The following is a 24,609-nucleotide window of genomic DNA, read 5'->3' on the forward strand; positions in this document are numbered from 1 at the left end:
GGGGAGGCTGAGAGTTACGAGGGGATCTGGTGGTGCATGTAGAGAACGAAGCCGAGCAGTTCCTTCACGACGTGGAACACCTCCGACCGCTGAAGCGCCGCCGCAGCCACCTGCACCTCCACCGATCCTGGCCCCCGCCTCTCGTCGGCTCCTAAAGAACTCGTCATCTCCATCCTGCGCTAGGTGGCCGCTTGCGTCCGCAGATTGAGCGAGTGCCGCTTGCGTCCGCAGATTGAGCGAGTTTACAACAAACGGGGTGTGTGGGTGGGTGGGGGTCACGAGAATAACGGACTGGGCGTTGGGGATAAACAGAAAATTAGGTTTTCAAAAATATTCGGTTAATTAAAAAGAAACCCACGTATTTGTGCTCAAAAACTAAAAGACGAGAATTTGAATAATAAGTGTTGGATGTTGATATTACCGAAAAAGGTTTTCGCCCCGCTTTATAAATAAAAAGCAAGCCGTCAAAAGCACACATACACGGACTAGTACAGAACACACATCCAAGTCACACAACAAGCAATACAAAGATTCTGCTGAGGGCACAACTCAACAAGCCCAAAATCATAAAAAAAAAAAAAAGAAGCAGGCGAAGCCGGAGAACATGTCGGGCGTCTAATCTGGCTCCGGAGGTAGCGGAGGGGGCGGCAGTGACAAACGGACGGCCATCGAGCGAAGGTCGGCGATGCAGACGGAGATGGCGTCCCGATCCTGTGGGCGGCTAAGCGGCCGCCAAAGCTGCAAGTAACCAAACAGTTTGAAGAGAGCGTCAGTAGCCCGTCAAAGATGAATGCGCTGAATCACAAGCTTATTGCGGATCGTCCAGAGGGTCCACGCGAGTGCCCCAATCTCAAGCCACCTAATGTGGTGAGAGGGCAGGGGGAGTTCTAGAGTTTGGCGAAGAGGTCGGGGAAGTTGGCGTGGCACCAGTCACCTCCCACCACCTCTCTAAGGGGTTGTTTGGATAAAAATTATTAGCGATGGGTTTATATAAAACAAGTTTTTAGCAGTTTTTTAGCAAAACCCGTTTTACCAACTGTTTTGTGAAAAATCAGTTTATAAAAAATCTTGTTTGGGTTAGAAAACGATGAAACTAGTATGTCTTGTTTCCTGCTTGTGTAATGATTCAGACTTATTCTCTTGTGAACTACAACCATGAACTTTTACCCAGATTGGGCACCGACGGAGTTTCTCAAGCTGCAGTTCCTGATATTTGACACTTCCTACCGCCATCTCGAGCGTCCCTGGACGCCGCTTCCTCTTCCACTTCTCTTTGCGTACAGCGGCAAGGCCACACAGATGCATGCCTTCTTCTACTGCACCGTGCTGCTCTGCCTCCACGAGCGCCTCGACGGCAAGTAAGCAGGCTACTTTGTCCACACTGGTGCACAGGGCATCAGCGAGCATGATGTTCGTGGCCATCACGTACACATCCAGAGAGCGCAAGTTCAGGGCAGCGACCAGCAATAGGAAGCCGCTGAGGTGGCCAGGGAGGACGGCGTGGGAACAGTTGAAGAAGCATCGGACGTACACCCGCCGTCCCTCGACGCCGGTGGTCCAGACTACAAACAGAGTGGATGTACGTCCAGGCTGCAAATAGACCGCCGAGGAGCTGACCTCGGCGGAGACTCGACCATGGCGAACAACGTAATCACCGCAGGACCACGACCGACAGCCCTGCAAAGATGGACGGTGTGGAGGAAGAGACGATGGGCGACCATGGCGGACAGTGCAACCATGACGGACGGCATGGAGGAGGAGGAGGCGGGACCATGGCGGGCGGCATGAAGGAGAAGGCATCGTGACCATCACGGACGACACCGGCACGACTGCCCGCGCGGACAGACGGCATGGAGTAGGAGATGACGAGACTGGGTATATGCAGTTTTTAGAAAAACGACTCATGGTCGTTTTTCTATAAACGCAGAATTCCAGGTTTTAGAAAACCAAGTTTCCTATATCCAGGGATTAGTTGAAGTAGCCAAACGGGATTTTATTCGGTTAGGCTGTTTTCCAGGTTTATAGAGAATGGATTCTATATATTCCATTTATCCAAACAACCTCTAAAGCAGCTCCACACGAATTGAGCAGATACACAGGAGAAGAAGATGTGATTCGAATCTTCGGGGATACCACACAGCGGGCAGAGGTCGGACCAGGGCCATTGCGTTTGCGAACCTCCACCCCAGATGGGATCCATCTGCGGATCCATTGCCACATGAATATCTAGATTCTTAGTGGCAGGCGAATGGGCCATACAGCCGGAAAGGAGGGGGAGCGGGGGAGGGGGCGATGGCCATGTAGAGGGACTTGGTGGAGAATTGGCCCGAAGGCTCAAGACGCCACCGCACCTCATCCGGGCCAGCATCCACTACCGGCTCCTGGAGAGCGACGCAATCAAGCAGCTCCTGCCAGGCGGCGGCTTCCGGAGGCCCAAATGGCCTCCTGAAAGCGAGGTGCCCTAAGTCAATAAGGGCCCTCTCTACTAAGATCGAGGGGGCGACGGCGATGGCGAAGAGGTCGGGGAAGCGGGTCGCGAAGGGGGTGTCTCCCGCCCAAGGGTCAAACCAGAACAAAGTCGCAGCACCCGATCCAACCGAGATGGAAGTCCGAATACGGAGGACGGGTAGCAGTTGGATGACCGACTGCCAAAACTGGGAACCACCGGACCTTTGACAGAAGGCCAGGGGTTGTCCACGCAGGTGCTTGTTCCGGATGATGTCTAACCAAAGGCCGTCGTGCCCTTGCGAAATGCACCAGAGCTAGCGGGAGAGGAGGGCAATATTCATGCGCTTAGAGCACATGATACCAAGGCCTCCTTGATCTCGGGGCTTGCAGATGTCTGGCCAGCTAACCATATGGTATTTCTACTTATTGCTATCGCCAGCCCAATAGAAGCGAGATTGGACTTTCGCGATCTCATGGTGAAGGGTCTCATGAAGGCTATATAAGCTCATGAGGAACAAGAGGAGGCTGGAGAGGGAGGAGTTGATGAGAATCGCCCGAACCACCTTCCACAGCCACCTACCCTGCCATGGCTCAATGCGCGTTTGCAGCTTGGCCACCATTGGACGCAAGTCCGCAACGGTAAGCCGAGAGTCACTAATGGGTGTTCCCAAGTAAGTCGTGGGGAAGGAGCCTAGGAGGCAGTTGAGGCGGTTGGCAATGTCGAGGGCCTCCGTCGGAGAGTAGTCCATTACCATCACATCACCATTGCCGAAGTTGATCTTGAGGCCAGACATTTGTTGGAAGCAGAGGAGGAGGAACTTAAGGTTAGTGATGTCCGCGTCCGAGCCTTCGACCATGATGATGGTGTCGTCGGCGTACTGGAGCAGCATGGAGATCCCAGAGCCACCGGCCAGATGAGGAGTGATCCCACGAATATGGCCCGCAGCCTTGGCCTTGTCCAGGATGGTGGCAAGCGCGTCCACCACCATATTGAACAAGAATGGGGAGAAAGGATCACCTTGTCTAACCCCACAAAGGGTGCGGGAGTAAGGGCCAATCTCCCCACTGATGTTCACGGTAGTGCGACCGCGGGAGACCATCTGCATCACTCTGGTGATCCATCGCTCGTCGAAGCCTTTCCGGAACAAAACTTCCCGAAGGAAGGGCCAGCTAATAGTGTCATATGCCTTATGGAAATCGATCTTCAGGAAGACTGCCCTGAGGTGTTTTGATCGGACCTCATGCAGAACTTCGTGAAGGACTAGCACCCCATCCAGGTATACCGGCCTTGAATGAAGGCGGATTGGTTGGGGTGGTGATGAGGTCGGCAAGAAGGGTCACCCTATTGGCGTACCATTTTGCCAGAATCCGGAAGATCACATTAATCACCATGATCGGACAAAATTGGCGGATTCCGGATGCCCCAGGCACCTTTGGGATGAGTGAAATGATCCCATAGTTGAGGCGCCCGAGGTCGATGGACCCAATGTAGAACTCGTCGAAGATGGACATGATCTCAGGCTTGATCACATTCCAGAAGGTCTGGAAGAATTTAACCGGGAGGCCATCCGGACCCGGGGCCGAGGTAGGGTTCATATTTGTTGCATGTTTTTTGTTTCGTGAAATATCCATATCAAACGAAGTCCAAATGCAATAAAAATTTACGAAGTTTTATTTTGGAATATATGTGATTTTTGGAAGAAAAAAATCAACGCAAGACGATGCCCGAGCGGCCCACAAGCCCAAGGGGCGCGCCCCCTACCCAGGACGCGCTTGGCAGGTTTGTGGCGCCCCTGTAAGGCAGTTGGTGCCCTTTTCGGCCGCAGGAAAGCTAATATCCGAAAAAATGGTGTTAAAATTTCAGCCCAATCGGAATTACGGATTGTCGACAATTTGAGAAACGATTTTCGGCCAGAAAACAGGAACGTGAAGCAGAAGAGAACAGAGAGAGAGAGAGAGAGAGATCCAATCTCAGAGGGGCTCCTGCCCTCCGGGAGCCATGGAGACCAAGGACTAAAGGGGGAATCCTACTCCATCTTGGGGGAGGGCAAGGAAGAAGAAGAAGGAGGGGGCTCTCTCCCCCTCTCTCCCGATGGCGCCGGAACGCCGCCAGGGCAATCATCGTATGACGACGATCTACACCAACAACTCTGTCATCTTCATGAACACCTTCATCACCTTCCCTCATCTATATTCAGCGGTCCACTCTCCCGCAACCTGATGTACCCCCTACTTGAACATGATGCTTTATGCTTCATATTATTATCTAATGATGTGTTGCCATCCTATGATGTTTGAGTAGATTTTTGTTGTCCTTTGGGGTAATTGGTGAAATGCTATGATTGTTTTCATTTGCTTATGTTTATGTTGTTGTCCTTTGGTGCCCATCATATGAGCACGCGTGTAACACCCACAATGCGGCTATATCTCCCACGCGTCGGGGCCTGACTTAGAGGCATAGCCGCATGGTAGGTTTGTCGCAAGAGGTTTCACACAATCCCATGTACTGAATAAGAAATGGATAAAGAGTTGGCTTACAATCGCCACTTCACAGGAATACAAGTTAAACATACATCATCCAGAATACAATCAAGGTCTGACTACGGAACCAAAATAAAAGAAGACAACTCCAAATTCTAGATCCCCGATCGTCCCAACTGGGCTCCACTACTGATCAACAGGAAATGAAACAAAACAACGATCAAGGTCTTCATCGAGCTCCCACTTTGAGCTGGGTTGCGTCACCTGCACTGGTATCATCGGCACCTGCAACTGCTTGAAAGTATATGCGAGTCACGAGGACTCAGCAATCTCACACCCGCGAGATCAAGACTATTTAAGCTTATGGGTAGGAAAGGGTAGTGAGGTGGAGCTGCAGCAAACACTAGCATATATGGTGGCTAACTTACGCAAAAGAGAGCGAGAAGAGAAGCAAAGCACCGTCGAGAAGCTAATAAGTGATCAAGAAGTGATCCTGAAGCTACTTACTTCAAGCATAACACAAGAACCGTGTACACTTCCCGAACGCCGCCGAGAAGAGACCATCACGGCTACACACGTGGTTGATGCATTTTAATTAAGTTAAGTGTCAAGTTCTCTACAACCGAACATTAACAAATTCCCATCTTCCCATAACCACGGGCACGGCTTTCGAAAGTTCAAAACCCTGCAGGGGTGTCCCAACTTAGCCCATCACAAGATCTCACGGTCAACGAAGGATATTCCTTCTCCCGGGAAGACCCGATTAGTCTCGGAATCCCGGTTACAAGACATTTCGACAATGGTAAAACAAGACCAGCAAAGCCGCCCGGATGTGGGACAAATCCCGATAGGAGCCGCACATATCTCGTTCTCAGGGCACAGCTGATGAGCCAGACGTCGGGTTGGCATAGACCCTGTTTGCCCAGGAGGCGCCGGACATCGCTCAGGTTGGACCAACACTTAGAGAAGCACTGGCCTGGGGGTTTAAAATAAAGATGACCCTTGAGTCTGCAGAACCCAAGGGAAAAAGGCTTAGGTGGCAAATGTTAAAACCAAGGTTGGGCCTTGCTGGAGGAGTTTTATTCAAAGCAAACTGTCAAGGGGTTCCCATAACACCCAACCGCGTAAGGAATGCAAAATCAAGGAACATAACACCGGTATGACGGAAACTAGGGCGGCAAGAGTGGAACAAAACACCAGGCATAAGGCTGAGCCTTCCACCATTTACCAAGTATATAGATGCATTAATTAAAATAATAGTTATTGTGATATCCCAACATATCCATGTTCCAACATGGAACCAACTTCATCTTCATTTGCAACTAGTAACGCTATAAGAGGGGCTGAGCAAAAGCGGTAACATAGCCAAACAACGGTTTGCTGGGAAAGGTGGGTTAGAGGCTTGACATGGCAATATGGGAGGCATGATATAGCAAGTGGTAGGTAGCGCGGCATAGCAAAAGAGTGAGCAACTAGCAAGCAAAGATAGAAGTGATTTCGAGGGTATGGTCATCTTGCCTGAAATCCCGCAAGGAAGAAGAACGAGTCCATGAAGGAGACAAACGGACGTAGCCGAACGGATCCTCACAACTCCGGAACGAAACCTAAGCTAACGAGAGAGGCAACCTGGAAAGAAGCAAGCAACACAGTAAACAACCATCACATAAACATGGCATGATGCATAACCAAGTATGATGCATGTCCATTTTAAAGAGGCATGGCATGGCAAAGTGCACAACCAACACTACAAATTAAGTGGAGCATGAAACACCACATCAATTATTTAGATCTCTCTCGTTTATGCACCCAACAATATTAAATGTTCTTAACATGGCAAGAGGTGAAACATAACAAAACTATACTATCTGGACAATTTAAATGGGGCCGGATATAACAAACAACAAATCCGGTAAATCCCCATATGCATTTAGCAATTTAATGCAAACAACAATTTTAAACATTTTAAATGTTATTATCATGGTGCGGATGACATATGCAAGTTTATGCAAGTTTTATGAAAATATTGATAAGAGCATTATGAAGCATTTGTCATCGTGGCGGAAATGAAAGGGGTGCCACGACGACGATAACAAAACGGTGCCACGGCAATGTTCCAGTTCTGACAACTCATTGAGACGTCGGTGCAAAAGAAAGTGTGGCGGGAGCGTGCAAAAGATGGTGGGGTGATCCCGGTTACCGGGTTCCCACGGGTCGACGACGGTACCAAGCGACGGAAACAACTAACGTTCACGGGAGGATACAACATCCAAACATGCAACTCATACAACACATGCATTCGTTCACGGGCGGTCGTCTTGGGGTTATACCTTCGAAGCGTGTAAACGGGACGGTTCTCGTCCGGTGCAAAGTAGATGAAGTAGATGTCTCGGGACGTTCGTAGTGAAAGTAGTCATTCTCGCTTCGGTAGTAGAAGTAGTGGTACTATCGGTCCTTGACGGTAGTGGTACACGTTTTCCTGTAGATGTTCGGATCAACGAGGGGGTACTTGGCGCAACATAGGTCTCCGGGTTCATTGGGTACACGTTCACAAAGTAGTCGTACACGTCAACGATAGTGGTTCGCTCAATGGCCTTCAGCGACGGTAGTGGTACATGGCGAGGAACTTGACGTCCATGGTGCCTTCGGGGGTCGACGTTAGAGGTACTTGTTGCCTCGCCGGGCGTAGTCGCACACTTGGTGTATCCATGTGTAGGGGTACTTGACGTCGTGGTACTTGGCGATCCGGTTCTTGGCGTATCCAAAACGGTCGTCGGTGGCGGAACTTGGCGCCGTTGTGGTGGTCGTTCGGGTGCCGTACGTTGTGGTACTTGGTGAAAGAAAACACGGAGGCGGTCCTGGTCCGATGGTCTTGGCAACATCAAAACTGCCAGCGCATGCCACAGCCAAGGTAGTGCGACAAGGCACCAATGAAATGGGAGAACGGGCGCCGGGCGACTGTGGCGGTGGCTTGCCAGCGGAGTTCATGGGTGCTGGTCGCGGGGAAGGAGAGGCCAACACAGAGCTCCTGCGAAGAACTTGAGGTAGATCCACCGGGAACGCGCGCGGGGCAGCGGAACCTGGACGATGAGGCGACCGGTGGTGGAGCTTGGGCGGGCGGCAGGCAACGGTACTTGGCTGGTGCGGAGCAGAGCAGCGGCAAGGAGGAGAAGGGAGCAGGGGCACGCCGGAGGTGGAGTGGCGCCTGGTCGGGAGCGCGCCATGGCGAGGCGAGCAGGAGGCGGGCGCAGGCTTGCTGGAGAAGGAGGTACTGGGCAACGTGCGGCCACGGAGGAGAGGGAGGACGCGACAACCAGAGGAGTTGATGGCGACGGGCGGTGGTCCACTCCTCCTAGTGCTCCTTTGGCGAGGAGAGTTGGCAGCAGGGCCGTGGGCGCAGGGCGACGCGCTGGATAGAAGCGTTGAGGGGAGGAAGGGAGAGGCCAGCGTTGAGGAGGTCCGGGAGCAGGGGCGGATGAGGTGCACGGCGCGAGGGCCCTGCTCCTATGTGTGTGGCAGCGGAGCAGGTTCCTGGTGCTGGGAGGATGGCGATGTCGAGGAGGACGAGGGAGTGAGGGAGGAGTGGGGGTCGGGCAGAGGCCGCGGTTCGGGAGGAGAACGAGGGGGATCGAGGAGATGGGGATCGTGTGCGGTGCTGCGGGAGGGAACGAGAGAACGAGGGGAGTGGGGTTCGGTCGACGTTAGGGTTAGCAAGGGAGAAGGCCGGGCTGACCTTCGGTGCAGATGGGCCTTAGAGGCCGGCGGCTGGGCCTTAGGCCACTTAGGTGGGGATAGGGAAAAGGCCAGGAGGCCTGCTGGCTGTTGGGCTCCTTCTCTCTCTCTTACTCTTTTCAAAATAGAAAAAGAATAAAGAGAAAGAAAAAGGGAAGAAAAGAAAGGTTAGAGAAAGAGTTTGGGCACGGGGATAATTTTCTCGGACTCGCAAAAATGTGCACGGTCCACAAAAAATAGGAGAGGAAAGATGAAAGATGTAATTCAAACTCATTTGAATTTAATTCAAATGGGTTTGAACTAGGACTTGGTTTTTAGAAGTGTCCAAAAATGTTCGGATTTTTGGTGGAGCTCCGGAATATGATGAAAGGATATATGGAAAAGTTAGAGACCAAGAGTTGTGATAACAAAGGCATTGGGATTTTTGCAAGTGTGTTAAGGTGAATTCCAAAATAGTGGAATATTTATTATAGCTCCCTAAAATTGGGGGTATATGTTGTAAAGAGAATCACCACATGAATTCCCTCGATTTAAATGGACCGACGATCCATACGATTTATTTAATTGAGCTGGAAAATTAAAGACATGATGACATGATGCAATGCATTGATGCAAGGATGAATGCAACAAACCAAACAAATAAATAACGCAGCTGACACGCAAGACATGGAAGGCATCTGAAGCTCCGGTCTTGGGGCGTTACAACACTCCACCACTACGAGAGGATCTCGTCCCGAGATCTAGGATGGCACCGGAGAGAAAAGAAAGAGGAAGAGAAGAGGTACAACTAAGTTGCTTCTTTGACAAACGAGTGAAACCACAAACCTTGGGAGGTTGAACAAATTGAAAGAAAGAATACAATGAAGATGAACAAAGTTGAAAACAATCCGTTAGAAAAGAGGAACAAGGAACATTACGAGAACCTTGTAGGTTGAAAGACATAAGAAAAATGTTACAATGGATAAGAAGTAGATGCAAGCACTCCGATAGAAATGAAATGTACAAGGAAGGATAAGATCAATTACGACAACACTCCGGTTAAATGGATAAGCTAGAAAGGAATATGATCTCGGCAAAAATGAGTTGATGGGACGAAGAGAGCAACAACACAATGCCTCCGGAAGGAAGAATAGAAGATATATCATTGGAATAACAAAATGGAGAAGAAAATGACAAGTTCTGCCACAAATGAGCTTGGAAAACACTCGTCGAAGAAGGTTAAAACGAAGTTGTTGGAGAACCAACAACGAAACGAAAAAGCTTGTAGTGGGCTTATGGAAAACATCTCAAAACTGAGGTGAAATTCTGCCACCGAAAGCAATGATTGGTCGGGAACAAAGAAGAGATGAAAAACTTCTTCCACCATGATGATAGAGAGATAACTTGGATCATTGATAAGCACCACAATAGCAACATTCCTTAGGGAAGGCTTTAGGTGAAACATGACACAAGATAACTCCAACGAAGAGATTGATTGGTTGAAAAGATGTCTTGAACGAAGAGAAAATGATGGATTTAGATATGTCACTCTTGAAAACTTGTGAATCATGAAACACGAAGGTAAATTATCAACAATGACATAACACCACCTCAAAAGATAAGATAGAAAGAATTGCACTTCGGAATGCAAGATCAAGAATACTTGAAGTATAGCTTGGCAGGTCATGACTCCGAGAGAGATCTTGAAGAACAATTGAAGAATGAACAGAATCCTTGACGAGCCACCGTGAAGAAACTCTCGAAGAACTCCAGATAGATATAAAGAAGGTCGCAAGGAAAAGAAGCTTGAAAAAAATAAGATGAATCCTTGCATTGATTAAATGGAGCTTCGCGATGATATAACCGAGAAAAACTTGGAACTCCAGAAAGAAGGATGAACAAACGAAATCAAGAATTTTGATGAACCTCCGGAATAAGGAATTGAATTTACTCGATGAAACAAGAATAAGAATTACATTATGCTTATCCTTCATCAATTAAATTGATGACAAGCAACGGATTTGGCATACTACTCATTCTCATTAGAAATGATAAAGGAGAGATAAAGCGTAAACTTGGGAAGGTCTTGATGGAACCATTGGTGGGATTTGGAAACAACGAATAAATTAATAAGATACCCAGAGAAGAGTAATCTTGAATGGACCACCGTAAGAATTGAAAATGGAAGTAGCAAGGGCACAATTCACCGGGAAGAATTGGAAAATGAATGATGATACTTGAGGGAACTTAGGTACATGAGAACGAAGAGATCACGAGCTGATTAGAGAATACTTGAATGATGCACCGGTAAGATTTAGAGAATGGGTGCTGAACGCTGAGAATGAATAAACCCGAAATGATGGCCTCCGTAGAATCAGACTGAAAAGACTCATGAACTGCTCCAGATGGGTGAAAAGAATTCTCACAATCGAAAACAATTATGAGAGGATGGCATCAAGCTTGAACTACGCATCCCTGAGAGAACGGATAAGATTGAAGAGAAACTCTTCTTCGGTCTTCAAATGTTGAGAATGACGATGAGATACGCTACCATGAATTGTTGAGGCACTCTGAAATGAAAATTAGAAAGGTTGAACCAACGATGAGAAGAATTAGAAAGATCTTAGAGAAGGACATTTGACTAATGATAAATCATTCTTACATCAAACTTTGAAAGAATTTGAGAAGCTCCGGGAAAATAGAAGAGTCAGGTAAGATCCTGGGAAAAGACCTGTGGGTTAGGGCCCACTCAAAGAAAACACCACTGAAATTATTTGAAGAGAAATTGCAGCGGTTGAATTAAATAGCCATTATGAGATAAAATCCTCGAAATAGCTTGAACGGATTAGGAGTGAAAACACAAATCTTCTGAGATATCTTCGGCACTCCGAAACAAATGAATAGTGAGAGGTGAATGATAAAGAGGTGCACCGGCATGAGAAAACATTTGAAACGAGGAAAAGGATATGAACAACAAAGCTTGAATTTAATCCACCGAAGAAGAAAAGAGAACGAAGAATAATAAACTTGAAGCCCCGTTAGTATCTTCCTGAGAATCACCGGATAAGAATATTGACGGAAAGAATGAAGAAACTTCACATCCATAAGATGGATACTTGATTCAGAAATCCGAGTCCTTGAAGGAAAAGGGTGGGAGGGTGGGAAAAAATCAAGGACAACTTAGGACGGATGAAACAAACACTGATGAGAATACTTAGAGTTGAACTTGCAGATGTTGAAAATGACCGGATCCACTTGAAGAGAAACACGCCAGTTGAAAAGGATTGACATGACATTCTCGATGATCATGAAGGATTAGTACTCACATAGAAATATGAGAACACCGCTTAGAAAAGGTATGGAAACACATTTGAAATTGAAGCAACTCGAATACCACAATCAATACAAAAACAAAGGATTGGCTTACAAAATAAGCCGGAAACAAACATATGATAGAACCCATATCGTATCATGTGTCTGTTGGAAAGATATCCTACGCGATACTTGAATTCCCACTTATAAACTCCCGAAACTTTCTGGTTATGCAATCAGGTGTTGAGGATACAGGGGAAGCATAATATCTCACCCAAAACTAGCAAATCCTACATCCAGCTGTATACATCCTTCAACACATAACCAAGAAACCTTCGAAAATCATTTACCTCAACCTTCGAAAAGCATCCATTATACGAGTTATGGCAATACTCCCGAACTCCCGCCCCAGTACTGGGTGGCATCGAGGTTATCTCACCAACAACTACATATAAGAGATATTCGATGTCGGCGAAACTCAGGTATTCCAGAACTGCAATGATAAAATTGTGACGACAACACCTTGGAGCTCAACTCCCCGGGACACTGCCACAACCCCTAAATGTCAGGAGGCACCAAGAACAATGTTCTCGTCACAAAACCATCGGAACATTCGAAGATACCCGCGTGATCCTAATTTTTTTCATGAAATTTGAGGAGAGAAGAGTCAAAACTCTACGTCAGGAGGCCTCACCAGAGTGATGAAGGGACTGAGGAGTAAAAAGAATCCTACTCTCCGATATATATATATATATAATCCTAAGACTCAAAACATTTTCTTCTAGACTCAACAACGTCAGCGATTCGATCAAGCAGGGGGCTCCTAAGTCGGGGAAGGCTTTGATTACCAACTTGTAACACACCCACAATGCGGCTATATCTCCCACGTGTCGGGGCACAACTTAGAGGCATAGCCGCATGGTAGGTTTGTTGCAAGAGGGGTAATCTTCACACAATCCCATGTACTGAATAAGAAAGGGATAAAGAGTTGGCTTACAATCGCCACTTCACACAAATACAAGTTAAACATACATCATCCAGAATACAATCAAGGTCCGACTAAGGAACCAAAATAAAAGAAGACAACCCCAAATGCTAGATCCCCGATCATCCCAACTGGGCTCCACTACTGATCAACAGGAATGAAACAAAACAACGATCAAGGTCTTCATCGAGCTCCCACTTTGAGCTGGGTTGCGTCACCTACACTGGTATCATCGGCACCTGCAACTGTTTGAAAGTATATGTGAGTCACGAGGACTCAACAATCTCACACCCGCGAGATCAAGTCTATTTAAGCTTGTGGGTAGGAAAGGGTAGTGAGGTGGAGCTGCAACAAACACTAGCATATATGGTGACTAACTTACGCAAAAGAGAGCGAGAAGAGAAGCAAAGCACGGTCGAGAAGCTAATAAGTGATCATGATGAGGACATCAATACCATTGTTACACCCACAACCCCTGCTGCTATACATACTGGACCAATTACTAGATCTCGCGCACGCCAATTGAATTATCAGGTACTTTCGTTTCTTGGTAATGATTCTAATGTTCATGAGAACACGATGCTGCCTAAATTGGATACATTTGTTTTGCTTACAAATGAAGGGCCTAGCTTGGACAAGAAAGATGAACCTTGGGGCAAGTTCAAGCATGGAGATGATGGCATGTGCAAGGGGAACAAGAACGGAGTTACAAGTGATGATTCCAGGACCCTGAAGCCACCATAATGAGTGCATGAAGCATGGGACGAAATATACAAGATGCCACTTCATAAATTTCGTCCAGAGGCTATTCTAGGTGTTGCGTCACCTTATCATTGGCCAGGCCCATGTATTTTCGAAGTAGTTAAGTATAGGCTGTTTTTAGAGTCCGTATGTGTGGGGAAACAAGAGTTAGGGTTGGTTTCGGACCCCTCCACCAAGGGCCACGAAATTCCCCCTCTCTCCTCCATATATACAGGCCTTAGGGCATCGTTTAGACTTTGGGTTTTGTTTAGATTAAAAGTTCGCCATAGCTGCAACTTCGCATACTTCGTTTGTGTCCAACGACCAGACCAAGACGTCACAGAACCCCACCTTGATCAATAAAGCTTTCATCTTATATTCGCAATATCCAGATTGCAATCTCAGTTTCTTGCTTGTTCTTCGTTTGCTCGCAGGAAACAAACCATCGTGGTCAGGTTGATCGTGCTCCAGCATGGTCAATAACCCCTCGGAAGTTGGTCAATAACCCCTTGGAAGTTGGTTTAGCGATTGCTAAGGCGCGACGTCTCGCACATTCGTAGCCGGATTGTCAAGGTCGACTCCCACAGAAATGATAGCCACCATCTCATCGAAACATCGGGACACCTTTGCCTCTATCAAGTGGTATCAGAGCAAAGAGTTTTGAGACACTCGCCATTATAGTGATTTTTCGCAAAAAAAGAGGAGCGCAAAAAAAAGAGGAGCGCCAAAAAAAAGAGCAAAAAAAAGTTCCAGAGTGTGCTTTTCCCTTGTTTACGTGTAGCGCCGTGATTTTTGTTAGTTTTCTAGGCTCGCGTCTCTAGCACGGTCTAGCCTAGGACCAGCACAGTACCGTCGTTGAGCGTTTATTCAACTTTGCATCTCCGAATTGATTATTGCTGACCCTTTTTGCTACCATATTATAAGCCTTCCTAGCTCCACATACATCTACGTCGTGCATTTGACTCTCCCTGGTACTCGCTGTATCCAAGCTTTGAGAGTTTTGACTACGAAGGTTGCCGATCACCGCCTGCTGCTGGGTAAGAACTGGTAAGAATTTGAGATTTGCTTGACGGATTTGTGACACTCCACCACCGCCATTTTCTAGTAGTCTGTAGGATCATATTCTTGTGTGTTTCTATTGCTGCTAACCATGGCAGGATCACAAGCTGACGCGATTGACTGGGAGAACATGACGAACAAAGAGTTACATGATAAGTTTTAGCAAATGATGAGTGGACAGGTGGAAGATGTGCTAAACACATTTGAAGAGGCCATGGAGAAGATAGATGGCATTGAGAAGGCGTTCGAAACAAAGCTTGATAACAAGTTTAATGAATTTCTCGCGCGTCTTCCACCGCCCGTTGCACCTGTCGCACCTCTACAACAACAACAACAACAACATCGTCTTCCAAACCAAGTGGGACGAGCACAACGCGTTCCCATTGAGCCTAGTCAAACTACTGGTGCTGTTGTACATACTGTTGGTGCTTCTGTCGCTCCTGCTGCTACTGCAGAGGTGGAGGACCATTACGAGGATGAGGTTGATCAAAATCAGAACTACGTGCAACCACCAACACCACCACCACCAGGTCGTCCTCATGCATATCATCGCAATGGTAGGTGATACGGGGTTGCCCAATCTTCACGGAGGATCGGCTCTATGTTGTGAATCAACGCCACTTGAAGGGTACGAAGGAAACCCTCGATCCCAACCAACAACGATGTCGGGTAAAGGATAACTAGTGCAACCTGACGAGACCGAAGCTAACTATTACAAATGCAACAACCAACGACAAGTATTCGCCCAACCACACTCTTAGTTCCAATCCACGCAACCACGCACAAAGTTGGAAGCACGAACTAGTCGCCGCCTCAACGGCTGCTGTTATAAAATCACAAAGTGAGTTTACCCTCTCACAAGGCAAGATGACAAGAGCTAAGGAGGAAGTGAACTCTCAAACAATATTCTGGTTGCACCTAGCTAACCTATGCTGAAATCAAATTGCCAAAGAGTTGTGGCTGAACTGGGGGAAGGGGTATTTATACTAGGAACAACCCTCCTAGTTTAGGTGTGAAACCAGGCCAAAAGAGGGGCTCAAATTCGTGCTAACCAGTTGGTCAAGGGAGAAAACTCACGGAGCCTCGGGCAGCAATTAATGCCCTGGACAGCTTGCATTGGAACTCTCATATCCTTTGACTCAGGACTCCAAATGATGCACCGTTTGATATTCCTGAAAGTAGACTTCATATGCTCTCCATTTTGTACTCCCACACATGCTGGATGCTCATATATTTGCGTTGCATGATTCAGCAAGTTCTGGGACAAATTCTGGAACTTCACATGCAACAATAGAGTGTTGAGATGGCTTGCTATTCTTCCTTGCGGTTTAACTAGTTGTCCTTGTCACCAAAACAAGGCTTTCATCAGAGTTGAAACTTGTTCTCTTTAAACTTGTTGAATGGGATCCAAAACTTGGTTCTTCATGTGTTGAATGTTGTTGGTTGTCCTCGACATTGTACCTAAGTAAAATAAGCACACGAGATTTAGGCAGTATAAAGTTCTCATGGTCATTTGAATTATGATAAGCTAGGAGCGCATTCACCTCTTGTGCTATTTGTTTGGCACGGCTCCTTGTCATGGGAAATAGATCTTCTTTGTAGAAGCTTCACTTGATGGCTGAGATTTATCATCAGGAGAAGATGATAAACTAGGTGACCCTAGGATGTCCTCATCATCCCCCCCCCCCTCTTCAAAAGGAGTCGTCCTCGACTCTTGACCCTCTTGATCGAAGCATGGAGACAAATCAACAACGTTGAAAGTTGGACTCACATCATAGTCTTCAGGAAGCTCGATTTTGTAAGCATTGTCATTGATCTTGGCCAAGACTTTGAATGGTCCATCTCCACGAGGTATTAGCTTGGATTTGCGCTTCTCTGGGAACCGATCTTTGCGCAAATGTATCCAAACCAGATCTCCGGGCTCAAAAGTTACCTTCTTGCGATTTTTTTTACCTGAGTAGCATAGTACTTGGACTTCCTTTCTATCTCTTCTCTGGTCTTCTCATGAATCTTCTTCGCATATGTAGCACGCTTGGAAGCCTCCATGTTACATCTCTCTTGCAATGGAAGTGGCAGCAAGTCAATTGGTGCAAGTGGTTTGAATCCATATACCACCTCAAACGGGCACATGTTTGTGGTAGAGTGAACTGCCCGATTGTAAGCAAACTCCACGTGCGGCAAACACTCTTCCCACTCCTTCAAATTCTTCTTGATCATTGTACGCAGCAAGGCTGAGAGTGTGCGGTTCACTACCTCTGTTTGCCCATCAGTTTGAGGGTTACACATTGTTGAAAATAGCAACTTGGTTCCTAATTTTGCCCACAATGTTTTCCAAAAGTAGCTCATGAACTTCACATCTCGATCTGAAACAATAGTCCTTGGCATTCCATGCAAGCGAACAACTTCCCTGAAAAACAAATCAGCAACATGTGAAGCATCGTCGTTCTTGTGGCACGGAATGAAGTGTGACATTTTTGAGAACCTATCAACCACAACAAAAACTGAATCCCTCCCCCTCTTAGTCCTAGGCAGTCCTAAAACAAAATCCATGCTAATATCTTCCCAAGGAGCATTTGGAACAGGTATGGGAGTATATAAACCATGGGAGTTCAGTTTAGACTTAGCTTTGTGGCATATGATGCATCGCTGCACAAATCTCTCAACGTCCTTCCTCATCTTTGGCCAATAAAAGTGATCGGCCAACAACTCATAAGTTTTCTCATGACCAAAGTGTCCCATTAGTCCTCCTGCATGTGATTCCTGCAACAACAAAGGCCTAACCGACGAATCTGGAACACACAACTTGTTAGCCCTAAAAAGGAACCCATCATGCACATGGTATTTATCCCAACCTTTCCCATCTTTACATTTTGCATATGGTTCTGAAAATATATGATCAGTGCAATGCAGTTCTTTTAAGCTCTCAAGTCCTGGTACCTTCACTTCTAATTGTGTCAAAAGAACATGCCTACGGGACAAAGCATCAGCAACCATGTTTTCCCTTCCTTTCTTATACTTCACAACATATGGGAAAGTTTCAATGAATTCTACCCATTTAGCATGCCTACGATTCAGTTTAGCTTGGCCTTTCAAATGTTTCAAGGCCTCATGATCAGAATGTACAATAAACTCTTTAGGCCATAGGTAGTGTTGCCAAGTTTCAAGCACTCTAACCAAGGCATACAACTCCTTATCATAAACAGAATAATTCAGTTGTGCACCACTCAGCTTCTCACTAAAATATGCTATTGGTTTTCGTTCTTGCATTAACACACCTCCAACACCTATTCCACTAGCATCACATTCTATCTCAAAAGTTTTAGTGAAATCAGGTAGAGTCAGCAAAGGTGCTTCAGTTAATTGTTTCTTAAGCTCAAGAAATGCTTCTTCTTGTGGTGCACCCCATTTAAAGGGAATTCCTTTCTTTGTCAATTCATCCAAAGGTGCAGCAATTGTACTAAAATCTTTCACAAACCTCCGGTAGAAACCAGCAAGGCCATGAAAACTTCTCAGCTGGCTTACATTCATTGGAGTTGGCCAATTCTTGATTGCTTCCACCTTAGATTCATCCACTTCGATTCCCTATCTTGAAACGATATAGCCAAGAAAAACAACCTTGTTTGTGCAAAAGGAGCACTTCTCAACGTTAGCATATAGTTTTCTGTCCTTAGCACATTCAGCACTTGTTTTAGATGTTCAATATGTTCCTCAATGGATCTGCTATAGATTAGGATGTCATCAAAGTACACAACAACAAATTTTCCAATGTAAGCTCTCAAAACATGGTTCATCAATCTCATGAATGTACTTGGTGCATTAGTTAATCCAAAAGGCATGACTAACCACTCATACAACCCAAATTTTGTTTTGAAAGCAGTTTTCCATTCATCTCCTTCTTTCATCCTAATCTGATGGTACCCACTCCTCAAATCAATTTTAGAGAAAACAGTAGAGCCACTCAATTCATCAAGCATATCATCTAACCTAGGAATAGGATGACGATACCTAATAGTTATAATATTGATAGGTCTACAATCCATTACCAATCGCCATGTGTCATCTTTCTTGGGCACCAAAATCATAGGTACAACACAAGGACTTAAGCTTTCACGCACATAACCTCTATCTAAAAGTTCTTGTACCTGCCTTTGTATCTCCTTTGTTGCTTCAGGATTGGTGCGGTAGGGAGGTCGATTCGGAAGTGATGCTCCTGGAATGAGGTCAATCTGATGTTCTATGCCACACAAGGGAGGTAGACCAGCGGGTACTTCCTCCGGAAAAATATCCTCGAATTCCTGCAAGACATCACAAACAGCACTAGGGAGACATGTTAAGTCGTTAGCTGAAAGCAAAGCATCTTTGTACACAAGTACAACGACCACTTGATTTCATCTCTCAGTTCTGATTTGGTGGCTAACATTACTAAGTTCTCTCCCTCTCTTTTATTCTTCTCTCTCAGATTTGGCTTGTGGCGCTCACTCACCGATTTGTGGATTTCTCTCTCGCTCTTTTTCTCTCCCTCTTTCTTACTCACTATTTTTACTTCAGAAACTTTCTGCAAGTGCTCAGCCATGATTTGTTGGGGTGTCATGGGTCTAAGCACCAAGTCTTTTCCTCTCCACTTGATGGTGTATTGATTGGTTCTGCCACAATGTTGAGCTGAATGATCATATTGCCACGGTCTGCCCAACAGCAAGTGACACACCTTCATTGGCACCACATCACACTCAACGGTGTCATTATAATCTCCCATCTTGAATTGCACCTGTACCATGTGTGTGATCTTAATCTCTCCACATTCACTCAACCATTGTATATGATATGGATGAGGGTGTTGTAGCAGCTTCAGCCCAAGCTTATCACACATTTCTTTGCTTGCAAGATTGTGACAACTCCCACCATCAACAATTACCTTGCATACCTTGTCTTGCATTTTGGCTCTTGTTTGAAACAGATTGTGTCGTTGTCCATTCTCAGCTTCTTTGATCTGCACACTCAAACCTTTAGTGAAAACAAGAGAGGCACCTTGCTCATAATCACAATAGGTTTGCTCATCACCATCTGAACCATCACCATCTTCAGTTTCTTCTTCAGGTTCACTACAAGACTCATATTCTCCATTCTCGATGGTCAGCATGGTACGCTTGTTGGGACAATCCTTCTTCATGTGGCCACGTCCCTTACATGTAAAGCACTCTATCTCACTAGTTTTCCCCGTGGAGCCAATGGAGGATGAACTAGGAGCTGCAAATTTGCTCTTCTCCTTCGAATTTGATGCATCATTTCTGCTCGTGGCTGCACGTGCATGGGGCTGATTTCCACCACCAGAACTAGTCATAATACCTCGACCAACGTTGAATTGAGGTATAAACTTACTCCCACTTGATGTAGCTCGAGCTGTGAAGGACGTAGTTCTGTTTTGCTTCGAGTCTTCTTGCAATTGACGTTCAGCCTTAGAAGCAAGATGTACCAGCTCTACTACATTATGATATGGCTGCAAATCAACCACTCGTTTAACATTAGGATTCAGCCATAGAGGAACCTTGCCATGGACTGCTCCTCATCTTCATGTATGTTAGCTCTTATCATTGCCTTCTCCATCTCCTTATGATACTCCTCAACTGATAACTTCCCTTGCCTCAAATTCTGGAGCTTATCAAAGATGTCACATCTATAATGCCTTGGGACAAATCTTGCCCTCATCTCTCTTTTCATTTCTGTCCATGTAGCAACAACAGGCTCTCCTTCTTCTTCTCGCTGAATCTGAACTTGCTCCCACCAAATTAGAGCATAGTCTTCAAACTCAAGTGAGGCCATTGCTAATTTCTTCTCTTCAGAGTAGTTGTGCATGCGGAAAATGTTGTCAACCTTCAATTCCCATGTGAGATAACTTTCTGGATCAGATCCACCATCAAACTTGGGCATGGTAAATTTTAGCTTTCCAAACCTCTCCTCCTCCTGCCGTCCACGATCATAGTTTCTATGATGATGAAATCTGTCATTCTGGTGCATGCCTTCTTCATCTTCATCAAACTCATCTCCATTACCTTCATGGTGCAGATTTTCTCTTCGGTGGCCTCCTCTAAGACCACGACCAGCAGCAGCTTCATGATGACCACATCCATTACCATGATCATTTCCACGTCCGGGACCGGGAGATCTCATGGCATGGGGAGCATGAGCACGGTTTCTTCTAGCTTGTGCATTGGAGGCAGCACCTTCCCCATCAGTTACATTTTGTTCTTCACCATGAACACTTGCATCTTCTCGGTTCTGACGAAGCTCTCGCACAATATCAGCAACAATACCAGTCCTCATGGCTGCCATGTTCTGAGTGAGTTGCTCTTCAACATTACCCATAAGTTGTTGTAAATCTCTCGACAACTTGTCTTGCTTCTCTTCAATTGGGTCAAGGCTGTTTCTGAACTCTCGGCGTAGATGATCACGTAATGCGTTGAAGTGAAACCGTGTGACGGGCTGATTGAGATGCCCATTTCCTTTAACATCATACTCGTTTTCTTCACCTGCCATGGTTAGTTCTCCAAAAGCCCTATAGTACTAGAAGCATATATGTGGATAACAACTCAAGCGAATACAAGTAACTTCCAAATGAGAGCAGAATCATGCTCAACCGTGGTGTCGGTGGTTGGTATACAAAGAGCGATAATCAAGCGAATACAAGTCTAGGGTTGCACATGCGGGGCTGTTTGGTGGAGTTTGGGTGGGGTATATATATAGCAAAAGGTGCACTAATCTGCAATCTAGATATTGTTGAACCAAGTAATCATCCACACAAGATTCTAATGCATTTAGTTGCTGAATGAGATATACGTGAGGTACATGCAACTCTCGCCAAGGAATCAGATTTGCTGCAAGCAAGGATTGAATACTTTGCACACTTGACACGTTTCAACTCACAACACAAACATGGATTTCTCAAGATATAAGTGAAGAACAGTCCCAAGTTTTATCTCCTTTGCTTCTTGCACACACTTTCTTTCTTTGGGCAGAGCTCTTTTTTTTTTGCCTCTTATTTTTGACAAACTTTCGGGAATCACGAAAATCACAATAGGTGAAGTCAACCAACAAGAACATGTAGCTGAAACTTTGGTAGCAAACACACACGAACTGATCTGATTTTACTAGCTGGAAAACACGATGGGAATCAGATCTAACAAGGATGAATGGAGAGCACACAGTGTGGGCTTTTCAAAATGCACAAAAACACTCAAAATGGACTCCGGATGACAAAGATATGCATGATTTGGTGGAGGATGCAGATCTAAAATCTATGCACAAAAATGAACACAAACACACAAGATTGGATGGGGGGAAACTCAGCAACTAAAAACAAAGATCTAGTGGACAAGAACTTGATAAAACTCACCAAATAACAGATTAAAGGCCGCAAAGGGCTAGGTAAAGGGATTTTTTGTGGGGCTATTTTCTGGACTTTTAGGATGAACAAGAACACGAACTAAACTAGGGATACAAGATCCTACCGTGTCAACCGAAGCTCTGATACCAAGATGATACGGGGTTGCCCAATCTTCACGGAGGATCGGCTCTATGTTGCAAATCAACGCCACCTGAAGGGTACGAAGGAAACCCTCGACCCCAACCAACAACGATGTCGGGTAAAGGATAACTAGTGCAACCTAACGAGACCGAAGCTAACTATTACAAATGCAACAACCAGCGACAAGTATTCGCCCAACCACACTCTTAGTTCCAATCCACGCAACCACGCACGAAGTTGGAAGCATGAACTGGTCGCCGCCTCAACGGCTGCTGTTATAAAATTACAAAGTGAGTTTACCCTCTCACAAGGCAAGATTACAAGAGCTAAGGAGGAAGTGAACTCTCACACAATATTCTAGTTGCACTTAGCTAACCTATGCTGAAATCAAATTGCCAAAGAGTTGTGGCTGAAGTGGGGAAAGGGGTATTTATACTAGGAACAACCCTCCTAGTATAGGTGTGAAACCAGGCCAAAAGAGGGGCTCAAATTCGTGCTAATCAGCTGGTCAAGGGGGCAAACTCATGGAGCCTCGCGCAGCAATTAATGCCCTGGACAACTTGCATTGGAACTCTCATATCCTTTGACTCAGGACTCCAAATGATGCACCGTTTGATTTTCCTGAAAGTAGACTTCATATGCTCTCCATTTTGTACTCCCACACGTGCTGGATGCTCATATATTTGGTGATTCAGCAAGTTCTGGGACGAATTCTGGAACTGCACATGCAACAATAGAGTGTTGAGATGGCTTGCTATTCTTCCTTGCGGTGTAACTAGTTGTCCTTGTCACCAAAACAAGGCTTTCATCAGAGTTGAAACTTGTTCTCTTTAAACTTGTTGAATGGGCTCCAAAACTTGGTTCTTCATGTGCTGAATGTTGTTGGTTGTCCTCGACATTGTACCTAAGTAAAATCAGCACATGAGATTTAGGCAGTATAAAGTTCTCATGGTCATTTGAATTATGATAAGCTAGGAGCGCGTTCACCTCTTGTGCTATTTGTTTGGCACGGCTCCTTGTCATGGGACCCAAATAGATCTTCTTTGTAGAAGCTTCACTTGATGGCTGAGACTTATCATCAGGAGAAGATGATAAACGAGGTGAACCTGGGATGTCCTCATCAGTAGGGCTGCACCACCACCTGAGGTACATGACCATCTTCCTAAACTAAAATTGAATATTCCACCATTTGAGGGTAGATATGTTCCTGATATATATCTTACTTGGGAGTTAGAAACTGAACAACGATTTACATGTTTACAATATCCTGAGGAGAGACGTGTTCCTGCTGCTGTTTGTGCTTTCACTAGCTTTGCATGTGTTTGGTGGTCTGAACATTGTAGATTATATCCTATTCCAGCTACTTGGACTGCTTTGAAAACTACTATGCGTACTCATTGGGTTCCACCATATTATCAACGTGAATTACTTCAAAAATTGCAGCGCTTAAGACAAGGAAACACTTCTGTAGAAGAATATTATCAGGAATTACAAACTGGCATGATTAGATGTGGTATTGTTGAGGAGAATGAAGCTATGCTTGCACGTTTTATGGGTGGATTAAATAGAGAGATTCAAACCATTCTAGAGTATAAGGAGTATACTAATATCACTCGTTTATTCCATCTTGCTTGTAAAGCTGAACGTGAAGTGCAGGATCGACAGGCATTGGCGCGAACTAACTTTTCTACAGGTCGATCTTCATCATGGACACCACGTGCATCCTCTACTTTGTAACACCCCGGATGTAACTTTCCCAATTTGTACTCCAACTCTTGCCATTTCCGGCGTTAAGTTAATTTATTTTCTCGGGTTCGGGTCTTTGTCTCCGTGTGTTGTTATCGTTGTCATGCATCTCATATCATGTCATCATGTGCATTGCATTTGCATACGTGTTCGTCTCATGCATTCGAGCATTTTCCCCGTTGTCCGTTTTGCATTCCGACGCTTCGTTCTCCTCCGGTGGCCATTTCTAGCTTTCTTTCGTGTGTGGGGATTAAACATTTCCGGATTGGACCGAGACTTGCCAAGTGGCCTTGGTTTACTACCGGTAGACCGCCTGTCAAGTTTCGTACCATTTGGACTTCGTTTGATACTCCAACGGTTAACCGAGGGACCGAAAAGACCTCGTGTGTGTTGCAGCCCAACACCCCTCCAATTTGGCGCAAAACCCCACCTAACCCTGCTCCATCATCTAGAGCATTCGATCACGATCGCGTGCCTGAAAACCGCATCTCATTTGGACTCTCCTAGCTCCCTCTATGCCTATTTAAACACCCCCCGATTTCGGATCTCCTTCCTTCCCGAAACCCTATAAATCGTCCCCGTGCCACGCCGGACAAAAATCATGCCGACG

The 24,609-nt window shown here is 45.9% G+C and overlaps 1 protein-coding gene and 1 pseudogene across 3 annotated transcripts in view; both read right to left on the reverse strand.

Annotated features, from left to right (window-relative positions):
* LOC119268100 overlaps window positions 1-286 on the reverse strand; it is a 12,863-nt gene extending 12,577 nt beyond the window's left edge. For 2 of the 3 annotated variants that reach the window (XM_037549606.1, XM_037549604.1), the window contains exon 1: window positions 19-286. In XM_037549606.1, the coding sequence (XP_037405503.1) occupies window positions 19-173 (155 nt within the window). In that variant the 5' untranslated portion in view covers window positions 174-286. The remainder of the gene's footprint in view (window positions 1-18) is intronic. The other variant, XM_037549605.1, reaches the window with a different exon arrangement.
* A 7,298-nt stretch (window positions 287-7,584) lies between these two features.
* Window positions 7,585-20,072, reverse strand: LOC119272242 (annotated as a pseudogene).
* Window positions 20,073-24,609: the final 4,537 nt, after the last annotated feature.

The sequence above is a fragment of the Triticum dicoccoides genome, chromosome 3A (genome assembly GCF_002162155.2).
Source record: "Triticum dicoccoides isolate Atlit2015 ecotype Zavitan chromosome 3A, WEW_v2.0, whole genome shotgun sequence".
In the NCBI taxonomy this organism is placed as follows: domain Eukaryota; kingdom Viridiplantae; phylum Streptophyta; class Magnoliopsida; order Poales; family Poaceae; genus Triticum; species Triticum dicoccoides.